The sequence below is a fragment of the Monopterus albus genome, unplaced genomic scaffold (assembly GCF_001952655.1).
Source record: "Monopterus albus unplaced genomic scaffold, M_albus_1.0 scaffold143.1, whole genome shotgun sequence".
Taxonomy (NCBI): Eukaryota; Metazoa; Chordata; class Actinopteri; order Synbranchiformes; family Synbranchidae; genus Monopterus; species Monopterus albus.
In genome coordinates this window covers 1,309,018-1,328,944 of record NW_018128023.1, presented here as the reverse complement: position 1 = coordinate 1,328,944, position 19,927 = coordinate 1,309,018, and the positions used below count along the sequence as shown (strand labels likewise).

At 42.4% G+C, this 19,927-nt stretch overlaps 3 protein-coding genes across 3 annotated transcripts; all 3 read left to right on the top strand.

Annotated features, from left to right (window-relative positions):
• Positions 1–4,018: 4,018 nt before the first annotated feature.
• On the top strand, positions 4,019–7,028 carry hoxa11a (homeobox A11a). Its single transcript, XM_020614199.1, has 2 exons — positions 4,019–4,819; positions 5,558–7,028. Exons 1-2 carry the CDS (start codon positions 4,156–4,158, stop codon positions 5,788–5,790), a joined length of 897 nt encoding a protein of 298 aa, XP_020469855.1. The 5' UTR covers positions 4,019–4,155; the 3' UTR covers positions 5,791–7,028.
• Positions 7,029–7,939: 911 nt separating this feature from the next.
• Positions 7,940–13,738, top strand: hoxa10b (homeobox A10b). The gene is made up of 3 exons (XM_020614186.1): positions 7,940–8,015; positions 11,000–11,991; positions 12,796–13,738. The coding sequence occupies exons 2-3, from the start codon at positions 11,142–11,144 to the stop codon at positions 13,068–13,070; spliced, it is 1,125 nt and encodes a 374-aa protein (XP_020469842.1). The 5' UTR covers positions 7,940–8,015; positions 11,000–11,141; the 3' UTR covers positions 13,071–13,738.
• Positions 13,739–17,048: 3,310 nt separating this feature from the next.
• hoxa9a (homeobox A9a) lies at positions 17,049–19,000 on the top strand. Its single transcript, XM_020614203.1, has 2 exons — positions 17,049–17,699; positions 18,064–19,000. The coding sequence occupies exons 1-2, from the start codon at positions 17,147–17,149 to the stop codon at positions 18,303–18,305; spliced, it is 795 nt and encodes a 264-aa protein (XP_020469859.1). The 5' UTR covers positions 17,049–17,146; the 3' UTR covers positions 18,306–19,000.
• The last annotated feature ends 927 nt before the right edge of the window (positions 19,001–19,927 follow it).

The window sequence follows — 19,927 nt, the reverse complement described above, 5'->3', positions numbered from 1 at the left end:
ATTAAGACGAAGAATTTCTGATGCAGTAGTTCCTTTTTGAAATAGTCGAAACCCGATCACGTGTCATTCTCTGATGTTTCGGATGTAAAATAATTTCCCCGTGTCTTTGTGTCTCCTCCTGGCACCTAGTTGCCCAGGATTCCAGCCACAGGCTAATCCAGCATTGCCAGTAGTCACTGGTTTGTCGGTGTGCTCCCGTTGACCGTGGAGTACGTCACCTTTCTGCATGGCCCCTGTGTGGTCCGCCAGGCCCCTCTGTCGTCCACTACCTGTGGACACATCAACAGTTGTTCGCTCAATTAGCTTTAAATATACTGATATTTTCTGGCTCGATCATTTACACGCAACTAAATGCAAACTGATTGGTTCATGTCTCAGTCTAATGGTTTTATAACCTGGTTTCAGTGTAGGCAGCACTGTGCGGCTGAGCCAACACCAAGTAGACCTACCATTCAAGTTCAACAACACTCTAAAAAAAAATCTCATAGGTCAGATCTGTAAATCTGCAAATAACGTGGCCTAAACTGATATTGTAATTGATTGAATTTGGACAGGAAATGTATTTATTCGTCAGCTGAGTTTATTTTAGTCTTCTTTTTGTTGCGTTTTACGTGGTAGAAAGTTAGCATCAGTCTCCTCCTTGTATATTTAGATTGTCCGTGTGTCATTTCGGTTTCCTGCTCAGAAGGTTACACTGAACACAATGTTTCCATTTTGAGAAAACGAACATAGTCAGTGGATGGACACCGGTGTGTGTGTGTGTGTGCTAAGCATAATGTGGAAATGAAACAACCTTTTCTAAAGCTCTTGTCTTTTATTCCAATTGAAGATTGAAACTACCGGGGCGGTTTTGAAAGAGACTGAATGCGCCTCTTTAGTCTCTTTCACAGGCTGTAGGTCTACCTGTCGTGGCGTTGAAGTGTACTTTCACAACCTCCCCACACGTCATTGTTTGCTTGTTGTCTAACAAGGTTTTATGGTGTAAGGATTGGGCAATCTGTTTGTTGCATTCTCTTACTGACACAGCCCTGAACTTCTGTTAGCCTAGGAGTTCCTCTTAACCTACAGGAAAATATATTTGTGAAATAATAGAATTGTTCGTATTAAGGTTAATATGATTAACAAAGTTAATCCAGTTTATGTGCGTGCATACACAAATAAACAGCGGTTTGTTTTAACTCTGCATCAAATCTCCTCCATAGTCACTTGTGGGACTGTTTATTAAGACTGCATTTATTTTTGGCCACCTTTCATTTGGTCTAGAACATGAAAATGTCAACTTTCTTTGCATAAAACATAAGATCAAACTCAGTGTCTTTGATAGTTGTCCGAAGTTGATTGTGCTGTTAGTATCCAAGGTTTACTAATAAAGAGAGCTGTTCAGATTCAATTCAAGCCTACACCAGTCAGTGTGTTCAGGGCCTACATATCTCATCCATAGTGCCAAAGTAATGTTCATTTTATCAGCCTATCTTGTAACCTGAGGCCTGCGTAAATGCAAAAGCAATTAAATGAAGTCCATCCGGGGCACCGTAGACCCTTTGCTTTCTCTGAAACACCCTCTCCCTCCCCCGAACTTGAAGTCCATCGTACAGCTTTGCCTTTGAGAGCTTTTACACGGCGCAGCATTGATGAGCAAAACACACACACACACACACACACACACAAGACGAATGGCCAGACGATCGGCTGAACGTTTTCCTCTAAAACAAACCAAATTTGACAGAAAACAGGCTTTTAAATTTGTTATGCATGGTCTCTATGTTAGCATAGTTATTTCAAAAGAAGTTGGACAATTTAAAGTAATTTTAGTCCAGTGGTTAGAGAGAAGCTTATTATTTTTAAGTAGAAAACTTACCTTTGTTGTTTACATACATAAAATGTTTGTTTCGTTGAAAATCTTCAGCTGCTGACCTTGAGTTCGTGTAGGTGGCGACTTCAAATCACACTTGGCAAGTTTTGCAGTGTCTGTCTGGCCGAAGAGAGAGAGAAAGAAAAAAAGAATATTATAGCAGCTATAAAACGCAGGTCTGTGTAAAGCTGGCTTTGGTTTTCTTGGACTTCCTGAGCTCAATTACAGCTTAAAAGCTTCAGCACAACTCGTAGAAATTGTCTGCTTTGACTTAGAGGCGGGGCGTGTGGTGGAAAGACGTTGGAATTGTTTGTATCCTTGAAATTCATATGAATAAAATGTAGTGGATAGGATTCACACTTCATGGTTTTTCCTGCTTTGATAGACTCAGAGCGTTAGCTGGCACTTGCACCATCCTAGTGTGCGTGTGTGTGTGTGTGATATTTTAAGGTTGTGTTTCACATGTCTTCAGAAGCCCCTTGGATCCCCGTGTGTACATCGGTCTGTGGGGCCCGGACAGCCACGGCGGTGGTAATCCAAACTCAGCTCTCTCATTCACAGCACATTAGAGTCAGGTTGCAGCCTCTCCAAAACAAGTATAGGATGGCCTCAGAGCAGAGGGCAGTGTGGCAAGGATATCGTATCAAACAGAAGACGTCTCTGCATTTCAACACAGTGTGGATACGCTGCTTAGTTGTTATCTTTATTTTCTTTAGTGGCTGTGCAAAACAAATCTTTGATACACAATTATCTGCATTTTCTCAGGTGCCAAAGTATGGCCTGAAGACATTTGGGATATTCACATTCAGGATTTTAAAATGCCCCTTATGTATGCTACTACAGGTACTTTGAAATTAGCAGCTCTGTGTTTTAAAGCCAGTGTTTTCCTCTTGGATTTCATGTTGATGCATTACAAATGTGTGCATATATGCGTGATTATAACAAACAGAAAAAAATAAATGGGGACTTTTTGGAAATCATTCTTCAATACACAAGTGTCTTGTAAATTTTGGAAGCTGTCTTCTTACTGAACTGCAAACATTTATAAATATTTGCATAAAGAAATTGTTGTGCGTAAAAGTGGAGCCAGCTTGAATGTCGCGGCTTTTGGGGCTGTTAATTAATCCATAAGGAAAACCAGAGCAATAAGACAAGGTTCATTTACAATTAGATTAAGTTTATTGTCAAGAGAGTTTACAAGATTTAATTATTGATCAGACTGTGGTAATGGCTGTGGGCGTCAAACTTTAATCACCAATTCATTCATTTTCCACAGTAAGCCTGTGGCCGGTCTTGAGCTTCTTGTTGCTGTGACTACAAAATATAACAATGATAAAAAGGTTTCAAATAGTAATCTTAATATTTTTTAAAATTCTTATTCATTGGTGCAAAGTCAAAAATTCCTCGTCTTTGTTTGCACTAAAAGTGAATTCGATTTACTATGAATTTGAACATTTCCTCCAGTATATTTTTGTCAAAGTTTAATTTTGGTCTTTGGTATACTGGTAGTAACCACGAGGCTGTGAGCAGTTGAAACATTAGCCGCTACTTTGAACATGACCCTGATAACCAAATGTCCACTGGGCCAAATGTTATGTTGTAAAACCATCAAAGGATGACGACTGAGATATTTCTAAAAGCAGACTTTAGAGATAAGCCACTTGTCCCGTTCCTCCAATTGAGATTTGTTATCTGTGCACGATAATGCTAGTTTAATTGATTTCATTGTAAGGTAGAGTTTGGACAAGTTACTCTGCAGAATTTCATAGTGCATATGGATGATTTTAAAACGGGGAAAACTAGAAGAGCCTAGACTCCAGGACAGACTAAGTGTGGATACGCACAGAGCATCTGCGTATTGATATTAGTATTTCAGCTAACTCGTCCATTGAAATTCATGAAGCCAGCATTCAGTTAGTCTTTTCTCTTCTTCTGACTTGGTTGCACGTTAAGGAACTCATTTTAGGTCGACATGGCGATAAACAACCACTGTCAAGCTTTAGTACGCACAACATTCCTACACACACTCTTTTTCTTTTCTGCACACACAAGCAGGCAGGCAGACAGGCACGCACACACATACACACCGCCGGAAAAATCTGTCAATTTCTGCCGCGTGGTCACGTGATCTCCTCCTCTGTGGAGTGGATGGAGATGGCTCTCCACGTCAGCTTACGTCTCCAAATTTCTGCTTAGCGAACCTGCTTCAAAGAAGCAAGAGGCACGGCTCTTCAGAGCCATGTTCAGGGCGGTTAAAGAGGAACCCAACCCCAACATAGTGTTATAGTAGAGGGTGAACTACGATGATGGATTTTGACGAGAGGGTCCCCGTCGGATCGAACATGTATTTGCCTAGTTGCACTTATTACGTTTCGGCGGGGGCTGATTTCTCCGGTCTTCCCTCGTTTTTATCCCAGACACCGTCCACCCGCCCCATGACATACTCCTACTCCTCTAACCTGCCGCAGGTCCAACCGGTCAGAGAGGTGACGTTCAGGGACTATGCCGCTATTGACGCCTCTGGGAAATGGCCGCACCGGGGGAACTTGTCCCATTGCTATCCCAGCACGGAAGACATGGTGCACCGGGACTGTCTGTCGGCGCAGACAGCTGTCGTAGGGGACATGTTCGGTAAAAACAGCCCAGCAGCTGCTGCAGCCGCATACCACCACCATCATACAAGCGCCGGCTCCACTGCCTCCAATTTCTACGGGAACGTGGGCAGAAATGGCGTGTTGCCACAAGCCTTTGATCAGTTTTACGAAACTGCGTACGGGAACACATCGGAGAGCTCCTCCACAAATGGCTACTCAGGGGACAAAACGGCGAGCAAACAGCCCGGTTCAGCGCCGGAGGAAGCACCGCCTTGCCGGGACACCGAAGCAAAGGAGCCCCCGGATGAGACAAGCAGCCCAGAGTTATCTTCCGGCAACAATGAGGAGAAATCCAGCAGCAGCAGCAGCAGCAGTAAGTATTAAAGGTTGCGCCTAGGTTATGAGAGAAAGTTTGCAATCTTGCGCACTGCTGTTAAAAATATATATGCTGTTTTATAAGCATATAAGGTTTATAGAGGGCCAACAAAACTTTGTTGTAAACTGCAGGATCACGTGTTTGGAATTGAAATTGGCCGTGAAAAACGGCAGGGCAGTGTTTTTTCTAATACACTCCCTGAGGTTTTCAACAAACACCTAGTTCTAGTGTGAATTCCTCCATTCCTGTTCCATGTATTATCAACGTGCTTGTTTCAGGGTTTCTATAGCGTTAAAAGACCACTTGCACGTAATGTGAGGGTGGTGCCTCTGGTTTAAGGTTTAGCAGACTAGCTCTTATGTTAAAGCTATTATAGAGTAGGTGCTCCATTGTACATCTGCATATCAGCTGTCTGATACAACTAATTCTCTTTTTTCCCCTGTACCTATTAGTTGCTTATTTGAAGTGAGCTTATTGTTCTCATTTGCTGGAAAAGGTCAAATCCCAGGTATATTGTCTAAGCAAAGCAGCAGCCAATGGTTTGATAATATTTCCAGTATAATATAATTATCAGGACATATGACACTTGAACTGCTGAAATGGGGAAATAGAGGAAATCCGCTCATGCGTAATTTGAGTGACTTCCAAAGTATATAAATCTTGTTGTGGTCATGGCTAATTTGAAATGCGTATATTTTCTCTGACTACTATCCTCATTGTTTTTGTGCCTTGCAGATGGACAGAGGACCCGCAAGAAAAGGTGCCCTTATTCCAAATATCAGATCAGAGAACTTGAAAGAGAATTCTTTTTCAGTGTATACATTAACAAGGAGAAACGCCTGCAACTGTCACGGATGCTCAACCTCACCGACCGACAAGTGAAGATTTGGTTTCAGAACCGTCGCATGAAGGAGAAGAAACTGAACAGAGATAGATTACAATATTATACATCCAACCCTCTGCTTTAGGGGCCAGAACAGCACAGTCACAGTTCAGGTAGTCCTCTGCTGTGGGGCTGACTGCGTTTACAGACTGACTGACTCTCGGCTTGTACGCTGTATACCACGGTGGCCGAGAGGGCAGGAACAACTGCTCAGTGGTTAATTTCAAGTGCGAGGACACCAATATCATGTGATTTGAATGAATCTAAAGACTGAGCATGAATTAAGACAGTCTGAGGACTTTGAATTCGCTCTCGAGATTCCGATCTTCGGAAAAAATGTAGAGAAAGAGAATTTGTGTGCCAATGTTAGTATTATTGTAACTCACAGACGCCTTGTTTCTTTTCTTTTCACGCGGGTAAAAAAATAGCAGTCACAAACTGACTGACTCAGTGTATTTTGTAATCAAAAGATGTACGTATATGACTTTCTGTTTTAAAATCAGAAAAGTGGATTGAGGATGACGGCGCAGATGTGACTTTAATGATTGAATCTACATTGGTATGACCAAATAATGAGTCCAATCGGATGGGAATGTAATGTGTTTCTGTTTTGTGTGCCTATTTATTTTGTAGCCACTAGTTAATGCCACGGCTAACCAAATCAAGGTCCATTATTACTGAGAGGCCATTGGGATTCATGTTGAGACTGGGCTGACCTCAAATTCAAAATCTATATTGTCCTTTAGATTTTTGAAGACTATCAGTCGAGTGTTGGTAATGTAGACCAAACCAGAGAGATAAGCTCGTTCACTGGATCCGTGTGGAGTTGCACATAGGTACACACCCAGCATATTCACAAAGGCAGGCTATCGGCCTCTTCGGTCTGACACTGATACGCACAGCACAATATTTTTTCACGACTCGTGCAGTCTAAAAAGCTTTTAGGTGTGCTGTCAGGGTGATTGCATTGAATCAATTACTCGATACTCCCACATTCTTGTGTAATATACTATGTTTCCAAATAATAATAAAAAAAAAAAACACAACAAACGAATAGATTATTGGAAACAATTTCTGCGTGATCATTTTCCCCTACGGGCTTTTTTCCCCACAAGTGAAACATTTTACGCACGCCAAATCAACAAATTAAACTCACGCTTATTTCACAATTGTCACAATTACATGCATGAGCATGTAGAAAACAATGACAAACACTAATGTGTAGCACATCTGAGGGCAAATTATAAACAGAGCTGCTTATGGTGACACACACTCTCTACCTCATGCAAATTAAACGGGTTTATGTTTTAAGATAAAACTTAATAAAGCAACAAATTAAATTAAAAGCAGTCTATTCTTGTTAATCAATGTTGTCACATAATCCTACATATTTACTTATGGAGCTCAAATATATAAATAAATATACAAGATATAAAATGTTCTTATTCTGGTGGTTTTGTTTTCAGATGCTCTTGAACCATGTGTCGCAGTATTTTGTGCCATATAACATATTTGTAATTCCTGCCTTTTATCTAAAGAAAACCTTAATTATTGATCCAAGGTGTATAGCTCACGGGTTCCGCTTTATCTTACTGCATGCTATTTATTCTTACCAAACATTCAACACTTCAACATGTACATGTTTTGTTTTCTGCTCATTTCTCGCCATCCCCCTCTCCGTTTAGTCGGTGTGTGCAAGCTTTCATTTGGGTGATTGGCTTTGAAAACGCTGCTGCAGCTGCCTTATCCTTTGGCTGTAGGGTCGCCATATTTGCAGCTGTTATCACTGTGTTTATGGGAGCTAGCCGCAGCGCATTGGCGTTCATATATGACAGTCAAAAGGGCCATAAACGCAGGGAGAGAGGCTGAAGTTTATGGTTGCCTCTCTCTGCCATAGTCCAGTCTTGCCTTGCGCATCCTTTAATACGCGCTGGAATTCCGTCCCTAATTAGGGGACATCCTCCCCGTTGCCGCAGCAACGCGGCCATAAAAGCTGTCTGAGAGTCTAGAGCATTTGTACAATTGGAGTGTAGTGCAATAAACCGTCTGAGACCCAAGGTTATTAACTGTATTACCAAGGAAGCGAGAGCAACCACAGGGAGAGGACGGACAGGAAAGCCTTTGCTTGTTGGCTGCACTGACTTCATTTGAGAGGCTTTTCCGTCTCGTATGGTTTATCCACCTCGAGTAAGTGCAGTAGCAAAGCCTCTACACAGGATTAGACTCGCCACTACCACCGGGCGGCGCTATTGGGACCAATGTCATGGCCGAGGATCCTTTCCTCTCCAAGATTACCTCGAATGCAAACAGGTAAAAGCTGTTGTCAGCCTCGAGCTTGAATAAGTTGCTCTGCTGCAGGAATAATCCTTTTGCATGCTCAGCCCGTCGATTCTCTTGCATGCCTGGCCTGCTCGCTTGAGACAGGAACGGATTAGTCTTCCAGTTTCTGTGTGGAGCTCACTGGTCCGAGCGGTTGAGAACGTCTTACTGGGGTCCTTAATAAGGCAACACAACTGTGCCAAGCCTTCGTGCTGCGTGTGCTATTCACTTCAATGAGGTCGGGCTTTTCAATCTTTCAAGTATAGCACGGCTGGGTTGTACATGGACAGATCTACAACGCTTTCTAATTTAACCTGGGAAAGTCTGCCTTAATGATAACAATGGATACAATGTGTTAACGATACAATAGTGAGCAGTGTGTGCTCAATATAAAACAAATGATTTAAAATTTCACATGCTTCTCGAGCTAATGCAGCTGACTTGTGTGCTAATTGTTCTTTGTCTTCCTCCTCTTCAAAGAAGCCGTGGAGGTTTTACCTACTCAAAAGTGTTCAAAGGGGAGAAAAAGCTCAATATCGGGAACCAGCCATATTCCTTTGTGCCCTTACAATATGTGCATCCTTCCAATGCACACTCTCTGCACGTGCCAAGTGCGTAAAAGCTCTTATTAGGAAACTACGATTCGACTGAGATAGAGCAGCAATCGCGTCTCCACTTTTCCTTCCTGTCAATGAGATAGATCTTTGCTCGGAGGATATCTGGTGTCAGCTCGAATGCCTGTTCTGGGCCTTAATGAGTGAGGACCGAATCTCTTTCCTCTTTGTCTCTGGTGAAAAATAAATGCTTCCGCTGGATGTAATACAACTCCGCATTATTGTTCATAAACTGCACTCGAGACGAACATGATGCGACTCAAACAGCCTCCTCGGCCATAATTATATGGGCCTGATCAAAGCCAGTGGTCAGAGTAAACGGTTTTGAGGGTATAATGGCTAGACAACTGTGAAAATGAAGATTTAATAGCTACAATTAATAACTGTAACACAAAGATATCGACAGGCCCCGATGCCAGCACAACACCACGAACTATGCACACCAAAGCAATTTAATACTGTGCGCACATTATTAATTGATGTATTCAGTTTCCTTATGGACTCGGTTGTCCCATAAGGAAAAGGCCACTGTGAGGAAAGGTACACATGCTTCAGACCTATAGCCATTGACTGTATATAGTAGGCTAACGCTGTAGTGATGTTTGGGACGCTGTCGACCTACGGATTTTAAAACACCCTTCAAATTTCCCTGTAGCTTGTTGATACATTTCTATAATATAGCACTATGCTTTTAAAATACGTTGTTATATCATATCCAGATATGCATAAATAGGTTGGACTCAGCTTCAAGCCATTTCTTTGAAATGTATGCGTTTTAAGCAGCAGCAGCCTTTGACAAATGTCCACCGTGGACGCGCTAAAATCTAAGAGTGTGTGCATAAATGCGGTATCAGTGACGGAGCGGTCGAAAACCTAAGTGGTTTCAGTGTTTGAATTACACCCAAATTTCCTCATTGCGGTACATCGGGCTACAAACAAACTGTGGGCTATAGCAGCCACCTGGGCCTGGTAATGGCAAAGCCGGCCGAGATTAACTTCCACCTGGAGAGAGCAATAGACTGCACATGGCCAAGGACACTACGAGATGGAAGAAGAGTTTTATTGTGAGCCTTATTGCTCAAAATTGGACCGACAAGATGACTTGTATGTGAAAGGTTTATGTCTGCTCTGTCATGGCACACTGACTATTTCTTTATAACACCATTTTAGAAGGTTCACATATTCAAATTTGGACACTTGCGCAATTTTTTATTTGATGCTTATACGGATTCCTAGAGCAGACCTAATTTCAAATGCTTAAAATGAAAAATAAATGTAATACTTTAATGCAAGATGTGAAATTCTAGGTCACGCACTTAAGTTTTATTTATAATTACGGGGAAAACTGTGACTAATACAGGGTTGAATAAAGTCAGAGGTTCCTCTCAGAACATTACTGTATGTCCTATAGTATTAGGAATTTTAAGGATACAACCATTTGTCATAATATTAAATTGTTTATTTTTTGTGGAAGTGTTTTCGTTGCTTTTACTTGACAGGAAATTGCTTTACTATTGCGTACACAGTTGTGCAAATCCTAGTGAATTTTATATAATTCAAAGTCATTCCAAACAGCAGGGTTAAAAAATTCTCTATTTTATTTTATACAGTACAAAAACGCAGTTAAACAACGTCAACCTGTGGAGAAATAAATGAAAGTTTAAGGGGAAAACTGTTCTTACTAGTAGTGTAGCCTAGTTGGCGCGTTAATTAAGTGTTAAGTTGGATTACTGTACCACCAGGCAACATTAGTCTTGTTACCTTATTGCGGAAAAGCTCGGCCTGTTTCGAGATGCACTATTTAAAACAGCTCTTTTGCCCAGTCACTCTGCCAAAGGCAAATTCTCCCCGCAGTTAAAACGCTTTATTACCACGTTACATTACAAGTCCCATGGCTTTGTTGTTTTATGTCTTTGTTGGTGGGTTTCAGCAGCTTAAACTTGATTTGCCACCTTAACTCCATATGTCCTTAGTGTAAACTAGTAGTTTTAATGCGACTGAAACGAAAATGAGTCTGGATGTTTCCTTTTATGTCTGAACCTCCAGGAATAAAGTTTTGGAGTTTATATAAATCAGACGTTTCTAACTATTGCATTTATTGTATGAGGTTTGTGTGTAACATTTGACTTGCATGTAGATAAGGTGCAGTCAGTACTTTGGACATCATCTGGTAATTTGTGGCGTGTTCCGCGTGGTTGTTGGCAGGATGCATTTAAGCATTTCAGACTTTATTATAAAAATATTTTTAAACTTTGTACCATGTTGGACCTCGCCCCTTGGTCGATGTAGGCTAATGGTGGTGCATAAAGGCGAGGTTAGGAAACACACTGATTGCTCTGCTCTCTCCTTTCTCTGCCTCAGCTCCATGATGGATGTCGCTCCGGCTGCTACGTAGCATCAGAGTGGGAGGGACTGCCCATCTCCAAGCGTTTCTATTGGTTTTACAGTCCACACGGTGGAGTGGGGGTGCCTCTAATCATATCCAGCATGTTTTGCACAAGAAATGTCAGCCAGAAAAGGTTATCTTCTCCCTCCGCTAAAATACACCACAATAATGTCATGTTCGGACAGCCCGTCAGGAAATGCGTTTTTAGTGGATTCTCTGATCAGTGGCCGCACAGACAGTGGCGGAGGTCACTACGCGGGGAGCGCGGTGTGCGTACCTCACAGCACCGCAGAAGTGCCTTACGGACTACATAACTATGGATACTTCCCAGGTATGGGTAAGCGGACCGAGGTGGGTCCCCAAAACATGGTCTCCGCCCCAGGCACATACATGTCCAGCATGGAGATGTGGATGGACGCGCAAAGGTCATGTCGAATGGACCAAGAGCACCCGGTAGGTCCCCAGGTCGCGCCCTGCACGTTCCCTCAGAACATTAAGGAAGAAAGCACCTACTGTCTGTATGAGCAGCCGAAGTGCCCCAAAGCCTCCACCGCGGAAGATCTTACATATTCGAGGTTAACTACAGCCGGCCTCGGGTCGAGTTCTTGTACAGTCACCGATGGCGGCGGGGGCTCAGTGCCTGTGCCGGGCTACTTCCGCTTGTCTCAGACGCACGCACATTCTCATAAACTTTACAACACCAACAGCCCCCAGCCGAACCCTTCCCATTCTCATTTTGGCCTACACCCCACTGCTCCTGCTCGTTTCCACACACCACCAACCTCGACTCCAGCCACGGCGCAGGAAGGGAGGAACACCGATGAGCCCGTGTCCTCGGGAAAACCAGACCAGCAGCCCCACGCTGCACCGGGAACCGAGGAGGCGCGAGAGTCCTCTGATACAGAGGTCTCCTCAGCTGAGGAGGCGGACGAGCAGGACAAAGAGAGATCAGCAAAGACCGCTAAAGGTAATCACAGTTAATCGTAGGTGTGGTTCTGCATTGTTTTTCTTGCATGTAGGTAGAGTGACGCCTCTTCATGGCGCCCTGTCAACTTTAATTTTGCTGATCAGGTTGCAGTGAGGAGTAAAGACGAAGGTCTGAAGACATTGCACTTATAAAGAATTGTTTTTATGTTGCAAATGCATTCAAATTCTGCGTTTGTGCACCAATACGTCCAAACAGATAATGCGCAAAATGTAAATTAATTAATTAAAAAGGACAAAAGGAGATGGGAGATAAAAGACTATAGGGTAAAGCTAGGTTTGCTTTACTGATCTAATCCACAGTGTGAAATGACATTAAGGAATTTTTAAGTCATCTACAATATGATACATATGATACAGTGTATTTATTGTTGGACCACATGCGTAAAATGTAGAAGCCTACACAGGCCTATAGGCATTAGTATAGGCCTACATACTGTTATGTACAATGTCAATTCTATAATCTTACCCCTGTTATGGTACAAAAATAACATGTTTCACTGGACTGTTGATGCTAAATGTTATATTCAGTATTATCTAAAATTTTGTAATGATTTTTAGCACGTGTCATCTACGACTCAGGTAATTCTAACAAAGGAGACATAGGCTACTTTACGCATAAGACACGCCCTGTTGTTTCTCTAATATATGCATAATTCAAACATAAATACACACACATCCAGATGCTCTCTTTTTTCTCTCGAACACACGCACACATACACACATACACACCAGAGCGCCTCGTGTTGCAATGCGTCAAATCATGTATATCTGCCATTTTCTTTAGGAGACACAAAAAGTGAAAGCACGGCCAACTGGCTGACGGCAAAAAGCGGCCGGAAGAAACGCTGTCCATACACCAAGCACCAGACACTGGAGCTGGAGAAGGAATTCCTCTTCAACATGTACCTGACCCGAGAGCGCCGCCTAGAGATCAGTAAAAGCGTCCACCTGACGGACAGACAGGTTAAAATCTGGTTCCAGAACCGCAGGATGAAACTTAAGAAAATGACACGGGAAAACAGGATCCGGGAGCTCACGTCCAACTACGGATTTTCGTGATAAAGGAGGTGATCATATTGAAATAGAGGAAAATGAGTGAAATCAATTACACCCCATCTCCAGCCCCCACGCCACCACACAAAGGTCCATATAGTGACTCATTTCATTGTTGTGGGGTACAACTTTCTTTTATTTCCAGACACGCTTGATGTTAATGCATCTCCCGCTGTGAGCTACTGATAAAAAGGAAGAATATTCACCGTTATTGGTTCTGTTTCATTGCTTTCTGGTGTGTTTTTTGTATTGTCGACCCGTTTCTGTCACCTCTGTCAATATGGTTGGATAGTGTCGTCAATGGAGTTAAATCAATGCAATCTAAATAACAGTCGTGTCCTGGAAGGTCCCCCTTTCCCCCCCCCACATATAATCTCTTCCGAAAATGAATCAAATAAGGACTGATTTTATTTTAATTGGAATTGCATTGTATACAGTTTTCGTACATTTTCTAAAATCAGTATAACCCACTTTGGAATGTGATGCCCACGTCTGACCAAGAGAAGAAGAACTCACCTCTGACCATTAGATGATTAGATGTAGTCCACCTTGATATAGACCTAATCTGTGTATGAGCTAAATGTATAAACTGAATCTTTATTCACGCTGAGGACGTTTACAGGAAAACGGTGCGCAGAGTGAACAGGGAATGTTTTTATTGTATATTTATGTACATATGACGTTGTGTTTTGTGTAATGCATAATAAATTATCAGCTCGCATTGCGGACTAGCTTTTTATATTTTTTTACTGTGGCCGTATGTTTTTCAAAGTAAAAAGGAGGACAAGGATGTGAAACTGAAAATCCCAATTAACATGGGCTTTTTTTGTAAAGCAGCTATGAAATGTGTCTAGGGGGTAATGTAATGGCCATCGGAAATAATTAAGATATTATGCTATAAGCCGTTTAGCTGCATGCCCAGCCGGCTATTGTAGAGTTTTATGACTGGCTGCTATATGAGGTTTCTCCCTCTCCTCTAAGAGCAGCTTCAGTCGTGGGAGAGCCTTTCAGACGGAGAGGAGGCCCGACTCCCTGCTAGAAATCTGTTCTATACAGATCAACTGTGGATAAAACACCTCCTGCTTTAATTTGGAAATACTAGGATTAGCATTTGGAGACCTGGGTAAGTCCATTCATCTTTGTGAATGTGTCCTTTTTGCGCTTTGTTGCAGCGGCTTCACTACATAGTGTGTGTACAATCCTTTCTGAGTACTCTTTTGTGGACACTTGATGACGGAACCGACGGTGCATTATGAATTTGGCTGACTGTGTTTTCACTTCAGGCCCGGATCGACTGTCGAGTGGTTTAGGTAGTTTCATGTTGTTGGGGTCCATTTCAATCTCTGCAACATGAAACTGTCTTAATTGCCCCAGTTACATACATCGCAACCAAATGGAAAGCGAATCAGAAACATACAGATGATGGGATTTGTTGAAAATTGTGGAGAGGAGGTTTGGAAGCATCTTGCAAACCTGCCTGGCTTATAACTCGGGGAGGGGTGCATTGGTGGCTGTTGTGTATATCCTTAACCTGTCTCCTGTTGTGTTTTCTTTTGACATGACTACACTTGGTTTGTCTCGTCAGAATGAACCCGAGCGGGCATGTGTGCTGAATGTAAACGTGATCAAAGCTGAGCTGCAGTATGCGTCGTGGACCAGGGATTTAAGGGTAAAGCCGTGAGTGTTTTCCGTGAGTAGCAGTGACGCAGACACGCCAGACAAGGCCTCGGTTACGACCACTGCAGTGGAGGGGAAGGGGAAGGTGAATGGGGCAACAGCGACCTCCGTGGGCAATGAGACCGGATGCTTCCGCTGCGCAATAGTGGCTCAGACAAAAGGAGGGGAAGGGCTTTATGGCGATATTTAGATCCGCCAGACAGGCTGTTATCTCCAGAGGCAAAAGAAGTGAATAGCCCCTGCGGTAAACTGGGAGAAAAAAACACCCTGATTTAGGTTTACAGCCTGAGAGCCATTGGCATAGTGGCGCCTTTTCCTGCTTTGGATGTGTTTATCTATTTTAACTTTTAGAGCACAAATAGGCGCACAACCAGTCTTTTCCCCTGCCTCAGCTTGTTTGATGTCTGCTGGCCAAATAATGTGCACCAAAGTACCAGTGAGGCGATAGCCTGCAACCAGAATACTTGTTTATGGACACCTTATGTCTTTTGTGCCCCAATGCAGGTTGCAATAGAATCAGCAGAGTGGAGAGAATTGGTGTGCTGGCCATGGTGGGTGTTGGCCAAGCTCTCCGTTTAGATCCTGGTGGCCTAATAAATAAAGCCAGCAGCGTGAGAATTCAAGGTTGCTGGTTTGTAGCTCTGCAACGGTGAGCTTAGGTTTAGGCTGTAATGTTTTAGACACACAGCCACTCCACTTTCCTAAATTCACATTGAGCTTTAGGTTTTACAGTAATAAACACAAAGTCTTATTAACGTGTGAATTTACTGTTATTTATTTCTTATTTTTCCTTTTGTAGCCTCTAATATCTCTCGGTTTAATGTATTTTGCACTATTTGTATATTTTACAATGATAGGAGTTCACCTGTCTGCATTTATTTATAGGCCTATAGTTTCTTTCAGTATAAAGGCGTACGGACAGCTTCCTTTCAGTTTCTTTAAGTATTTATTTAGCGTACTGCATTTCCTAATGCCACTGTTGGTCCATATGCAGCTTAGCTTATATTTTAAGTGCTTTCCAGTCCGTGCAGCGTTCACTTTTAAAAAGGAGGAAACCACAAACGCCACATTAGGAATATTGTTTGGCCTTATTTAAAGCGTAACGTTGCACCGAAGCCCTGGCTGCTAGCAGGCATTAAAGTGAAAATGCTAACGGCAGTGGTTTGCCTATTTAAAATCATAACGGCGTGTATATATAATGGTAAACGGAGGGTTTAACTACGAGCCAACGGGATGCATCATCATTTTGGTTTTGGAAATGAGTTCGTATTATTTCGCACACTGCGGTAGCTACACCACTGTGACCATTTAATTGTTGTGTCTCTAGATTTTAGAGTTTTGACTAGTGTGTAAAACATTGTTTTATAACACAATTTGTATTATTATTATTTATATACACTTGTGGTTTCACACCGTAATTATAACCAAACTAATAATAGTCTAAAGTGGAACTAACAAGACTTCAAAAAAATAAAACACTGATGCTCCCTTTCTTATATTCTGTTGGCCAGGATGAAAATGTCAAAATAAAATATTTTCCATTCTCAAGAAATAATCTTTTCCAACTCGAAATGTGCGTATACACGCAATTTTGTCGAAAATTGCGTGTATACTTTAATATGGATTATTAGATGTTTGACATGTTTGTCTAAATTACATTTTTATTGTAGAAAAATATAAGATTTAGGAAATGTTTTACGACGTAGACCTATATCTTTATATAGATAAATGTTAAATGGCAGATTACGACCTTTGTTTTCTCTGCTATGTTTGATATTTGAAGCTGACCATATATGTGCGATCATACCTGATACAAGCGACGAAATAGAACAAAATATATAAAATACTATTGGTACAAACATGATTTCAGACCCAGACTTTGTTTGAGCTTTATGTTAGGTTTTCTTAATAGAGTGGTTAAAATGTTTTGGAGAGCGGTGGTAGGGTGCTTATACGTGTCCTATAAAGGTACCCCATAAAATAAGGCTTACAAAAACAATCATTTTGGACTTTAACAGCAGCAACTGACTGAAATACTGTAAAAGAATTTTACTGCACATTTGCCATCTTACAAATACCACATTTAGTCAAATCTGGATTATTCTTAGCTTTAAAAGTAGAAGCCAGTGAGTATTTAATGAGCAAAAGGATTGATTTATCCTTTATTGTTCAGCCTTGATGATCACGTGTGTCTCCTATCCAATGGCATAGCAGCCTGTCTCCCCACTAGGAGCCCACTGGAGTTCTCTGTGGGGCCAAGTTGCTACTTGATTTCTCCACATTGTTATTTTGTGAGGCTGGGTTTACTGCATGTGTATGTGTATGTGTGGTGTGTGTGTGTGTGCGTTTTTACTTTTGCATGTATCTGCTTTATGACTGCGTAAATGTGAAAGAATTTTTCTGCCATGTCGACATCCGGAACACTGACTAGTTACTACGTCGATTCCCTCATTCTGCCTGAGAGCGATGAGCTCTCTGTACCGAGATACTCCTCCGGTGCTGGGCTCCAGCACTCCAGGCAGCCCTCCTCCATCAGCGACCACAGCGAACTCGGGACTTGCACCTTCCCATCCAAACCTCCGGTGTTCGGGCCGTCATGGAGCCACGTCCCAGCTCAGTTCCCAGGCACCGTCTCCTCTCTCTATCATCACCACTATGGGCACCCCCAAAGCTCGGTCGGTGCAGATACAGATGGCCGCTATCAGTCCTGGCTGCTGGAACCTATGTCCGGTTCCCTGCCCATGACTGGATTACCGACGACCCAACACTACGGAATCAAACCGGAGGGTCTGGGACCGCGAGCTGAGGAAGCGTTGCCGGGTTCCCACACAGCGCTGCTGCTCTCTGATTACGCCAACGGAACGGTGGCGACGGCATCGCCGGTGGAAAAGGACTCAGTGGCCGGCCAAACGGCGGACATGAGCGGTGAGGGAGAAGAGAAACCGGGCCTGGACCCAAGTAAGTCACTGCTGAGTCCTTTACACTTAAACTCTTTATACACCACAGTTGTGAGTGAGTGGTGTGCGCGTCTGAACAGATGCCATTTTGCACGTTCCATTTCCTTATGGAGGACTTTTAATGGCCCAACTACCATTGCTGTAGTATTTACCATTTTGTAGCCTTGTAAGTGAAGGTGAGCAGTGAACGACAGTCAGAAATCTACACAGGGGGTTTGTAGCTGCGTGTACACGTGTGCCTATTTTCTCCTCATCACAATATGACATCGGTTTTTGTTGATCTGACCCAAATATGAGTAATGTGTGTTGTTACATTTGGCCACTCAGCACCGGGTCCTCACACCAATGTTTTTTTTTCTTTCCAGATAACCCAGTGTCCAACTGGCTCCACGCGAGTGCCACGAGAAAAAAGCGCTGTCCGTACACGAAGCACCAGATCCTGGAGCTGGAGAAAGAATTCCTCTTTAACACCTACCTGACCAGGGACCGTAGGTACGAGGTGGCGAGGCTGCTAAACCTCACCGAGAGACAGGTTAAAATCTGGTTCCAGAACCGCAGGATGAAGATGAAGAAGTTTAATAAAGACGGCGCACCGAAAGATGAGTGACTGAACCGTAGATCAACAGTTTTTAGGCTTTTTAGCGAGTTTTGTGTGTGAAAGTTCGTAACTCTGCTGGACCTTCTTCTAAATTCCACTGTCTTATTGTTCTATATAATGGAAGCTATTAGATTTGTTTGTCTTGTTAAAAAAAAGCATGTTGGGCTTCAGTTTGATGCGACTACCTTTATATTGCACAGTGTTAGCAGTGCCCACTGTTTTTTTTATTTTCGTTTTCATGTTGATTTTAATTAACACTTCGTTAAAGTGTTAGTTGGCCTGGTCCCTGTGCTTGTTTGTGTGTGTGGATGTTTCTAGTTGTGTGTATTTTCTCGTTTGTAGCTATATTTGTTGTTCATCTCAGAAATACCTGAACTTATAGTTTGTAAAATAATTTTGCTGTTTCTCCCTTATTGCTAGAAATACAAGCGATGACCATGAGTGTGAATCTAACATTGGAACCGTAGAAAAACGGACTGATCATATTGACAAACCTCAAAAACCTCCTGGAAATCTTACTAAGTTCAAATCCATTAGAAGCTATATTACATGATTGACTACCTATGTCTTTCAACTACCTACAATAACCAATTTCTTCCGATTAGATTTGCTTGCATTAGATGCTGAACTGTGTCTGAATATCAGGGAGTAACACTTTGAAAGCTCATGTTTATTAGTGACAGTCAAATTAAAGGAAACATTGTAGGGTACTTATTGAATACCTCACGGTCTGCTGACCGTCTGACTTTTGGTTCACAAATGTAATTTGTACTTTATTTATTAAATAAAACAAATTATATCTGCGAATGCATGGGCGCTACATTCTTATTTCATTTGCCCTGATGGAAACGAAGGGATTCTTGAATCGCTGCTGCAAAACACGTGAGGTTTAAATCGCCGTCAACTATTTAGTCCCATTGCTACACATTTGGATAATTGAGGATACTGCAAATGGACATGTATCCACAAGCTTTCTAAATATTTTCCTGCAATTGTATTTGCACCCACGCACCCACGCATACACAAACCAATTTAATGCAAACATCTATAGATGAATATTTGTGTGTGTGTGTGTGTGTGTGTGTGTGTGTGTGTGGCGTGTTTCTGGATCTCGGACAGAACCTTTTATGGGGTGCAAAGCGCTGCGAGGCAGAGGACACAGAACAAAAAGACGTGCAGAGCCTCCACGGCTCAAAATAATGCAGCCGACATGTTTGTGTTGAGCTGAGGCAGGACAAGGCCGCTGTGGCTAAAGCTCTGTCAACACAATCAACAGAAGGAACTTCCCCATTGTGACAGAATGCGTTGAATTGGGGCCTACAATTTCCCCGGATATTTTAAAATAAAATAGTTTGTTTTAAAAGGTGAAACACTTAAAAAACACTATAAGGTTTTATTGAACAAGTCTGCTTCTATATGAAAGGCTAGTTCAAGTCTCTGCATGTTGGGAAAAACAAATCTTTAAGGAAAGATATCCAAAACAGGAGAAGCAGGAAATATGACGACTGCTACGATCCTGGTCGATCAGTAACAGGGCAGCTCTGTCACATCCAGCAGGTAATGGAGGTCTCTGTAAAGCCAGCACAGAAACGGGTAGCTTATTGTAGTCAGAGTGTAGGTCGGACTTGAGT

What these genes read in the sequence shown, in the direction of transcription:
- hoxa11a (XM_020614199.1), top strand. Translation starts at nt 4,156, where the DNA reads ATGATGGATTTTGACGAGAGGGTCCCCGTCGGATCGAACATGTATTTG. An exon ending in CAGCAGCAGCAGCAGCAGCA is followed by an intron (nt 4,820 to 5,557) that starts GTAAGTATTAAA and finishes TGTGCCTTGCAG; the next exon opens with ATGGACAGAGGACCCGCAAG.
- hoxa10b (XM_020614186.1), top strand. Translation starts at nt 11,142, where the DNA reads ATGTCAGCCAGAAAAGGTTATCTTCTCCCTCCGCTAAAATACACCACA. An exon ending in ATCAGCAAAGACCGCTAAAG is followed by an intron (nt 11,992 to 12,795) that starts GTAATCACAGTT and finishes CATTTTCTTTAG; the next exon opens with GAGACACAAAAAGTGAAAGC.
- hoxa9a (XM_020614203.1), top strand. Translation starts at nt 17,147, where the DNA reads ATGTCGACATCCGGAACACTGACTAGTTACTACGTCGATTCCCTCATT. An exon ending in GAAACCGGGCCTGGACCCAA is followed by an intron (nt 17,700 to 18,063) that starts GTAAGTCACTGC and finishes TTTTCTTTCCAG; the next exon opens with ATAACCCAGTGTCCAACTGG.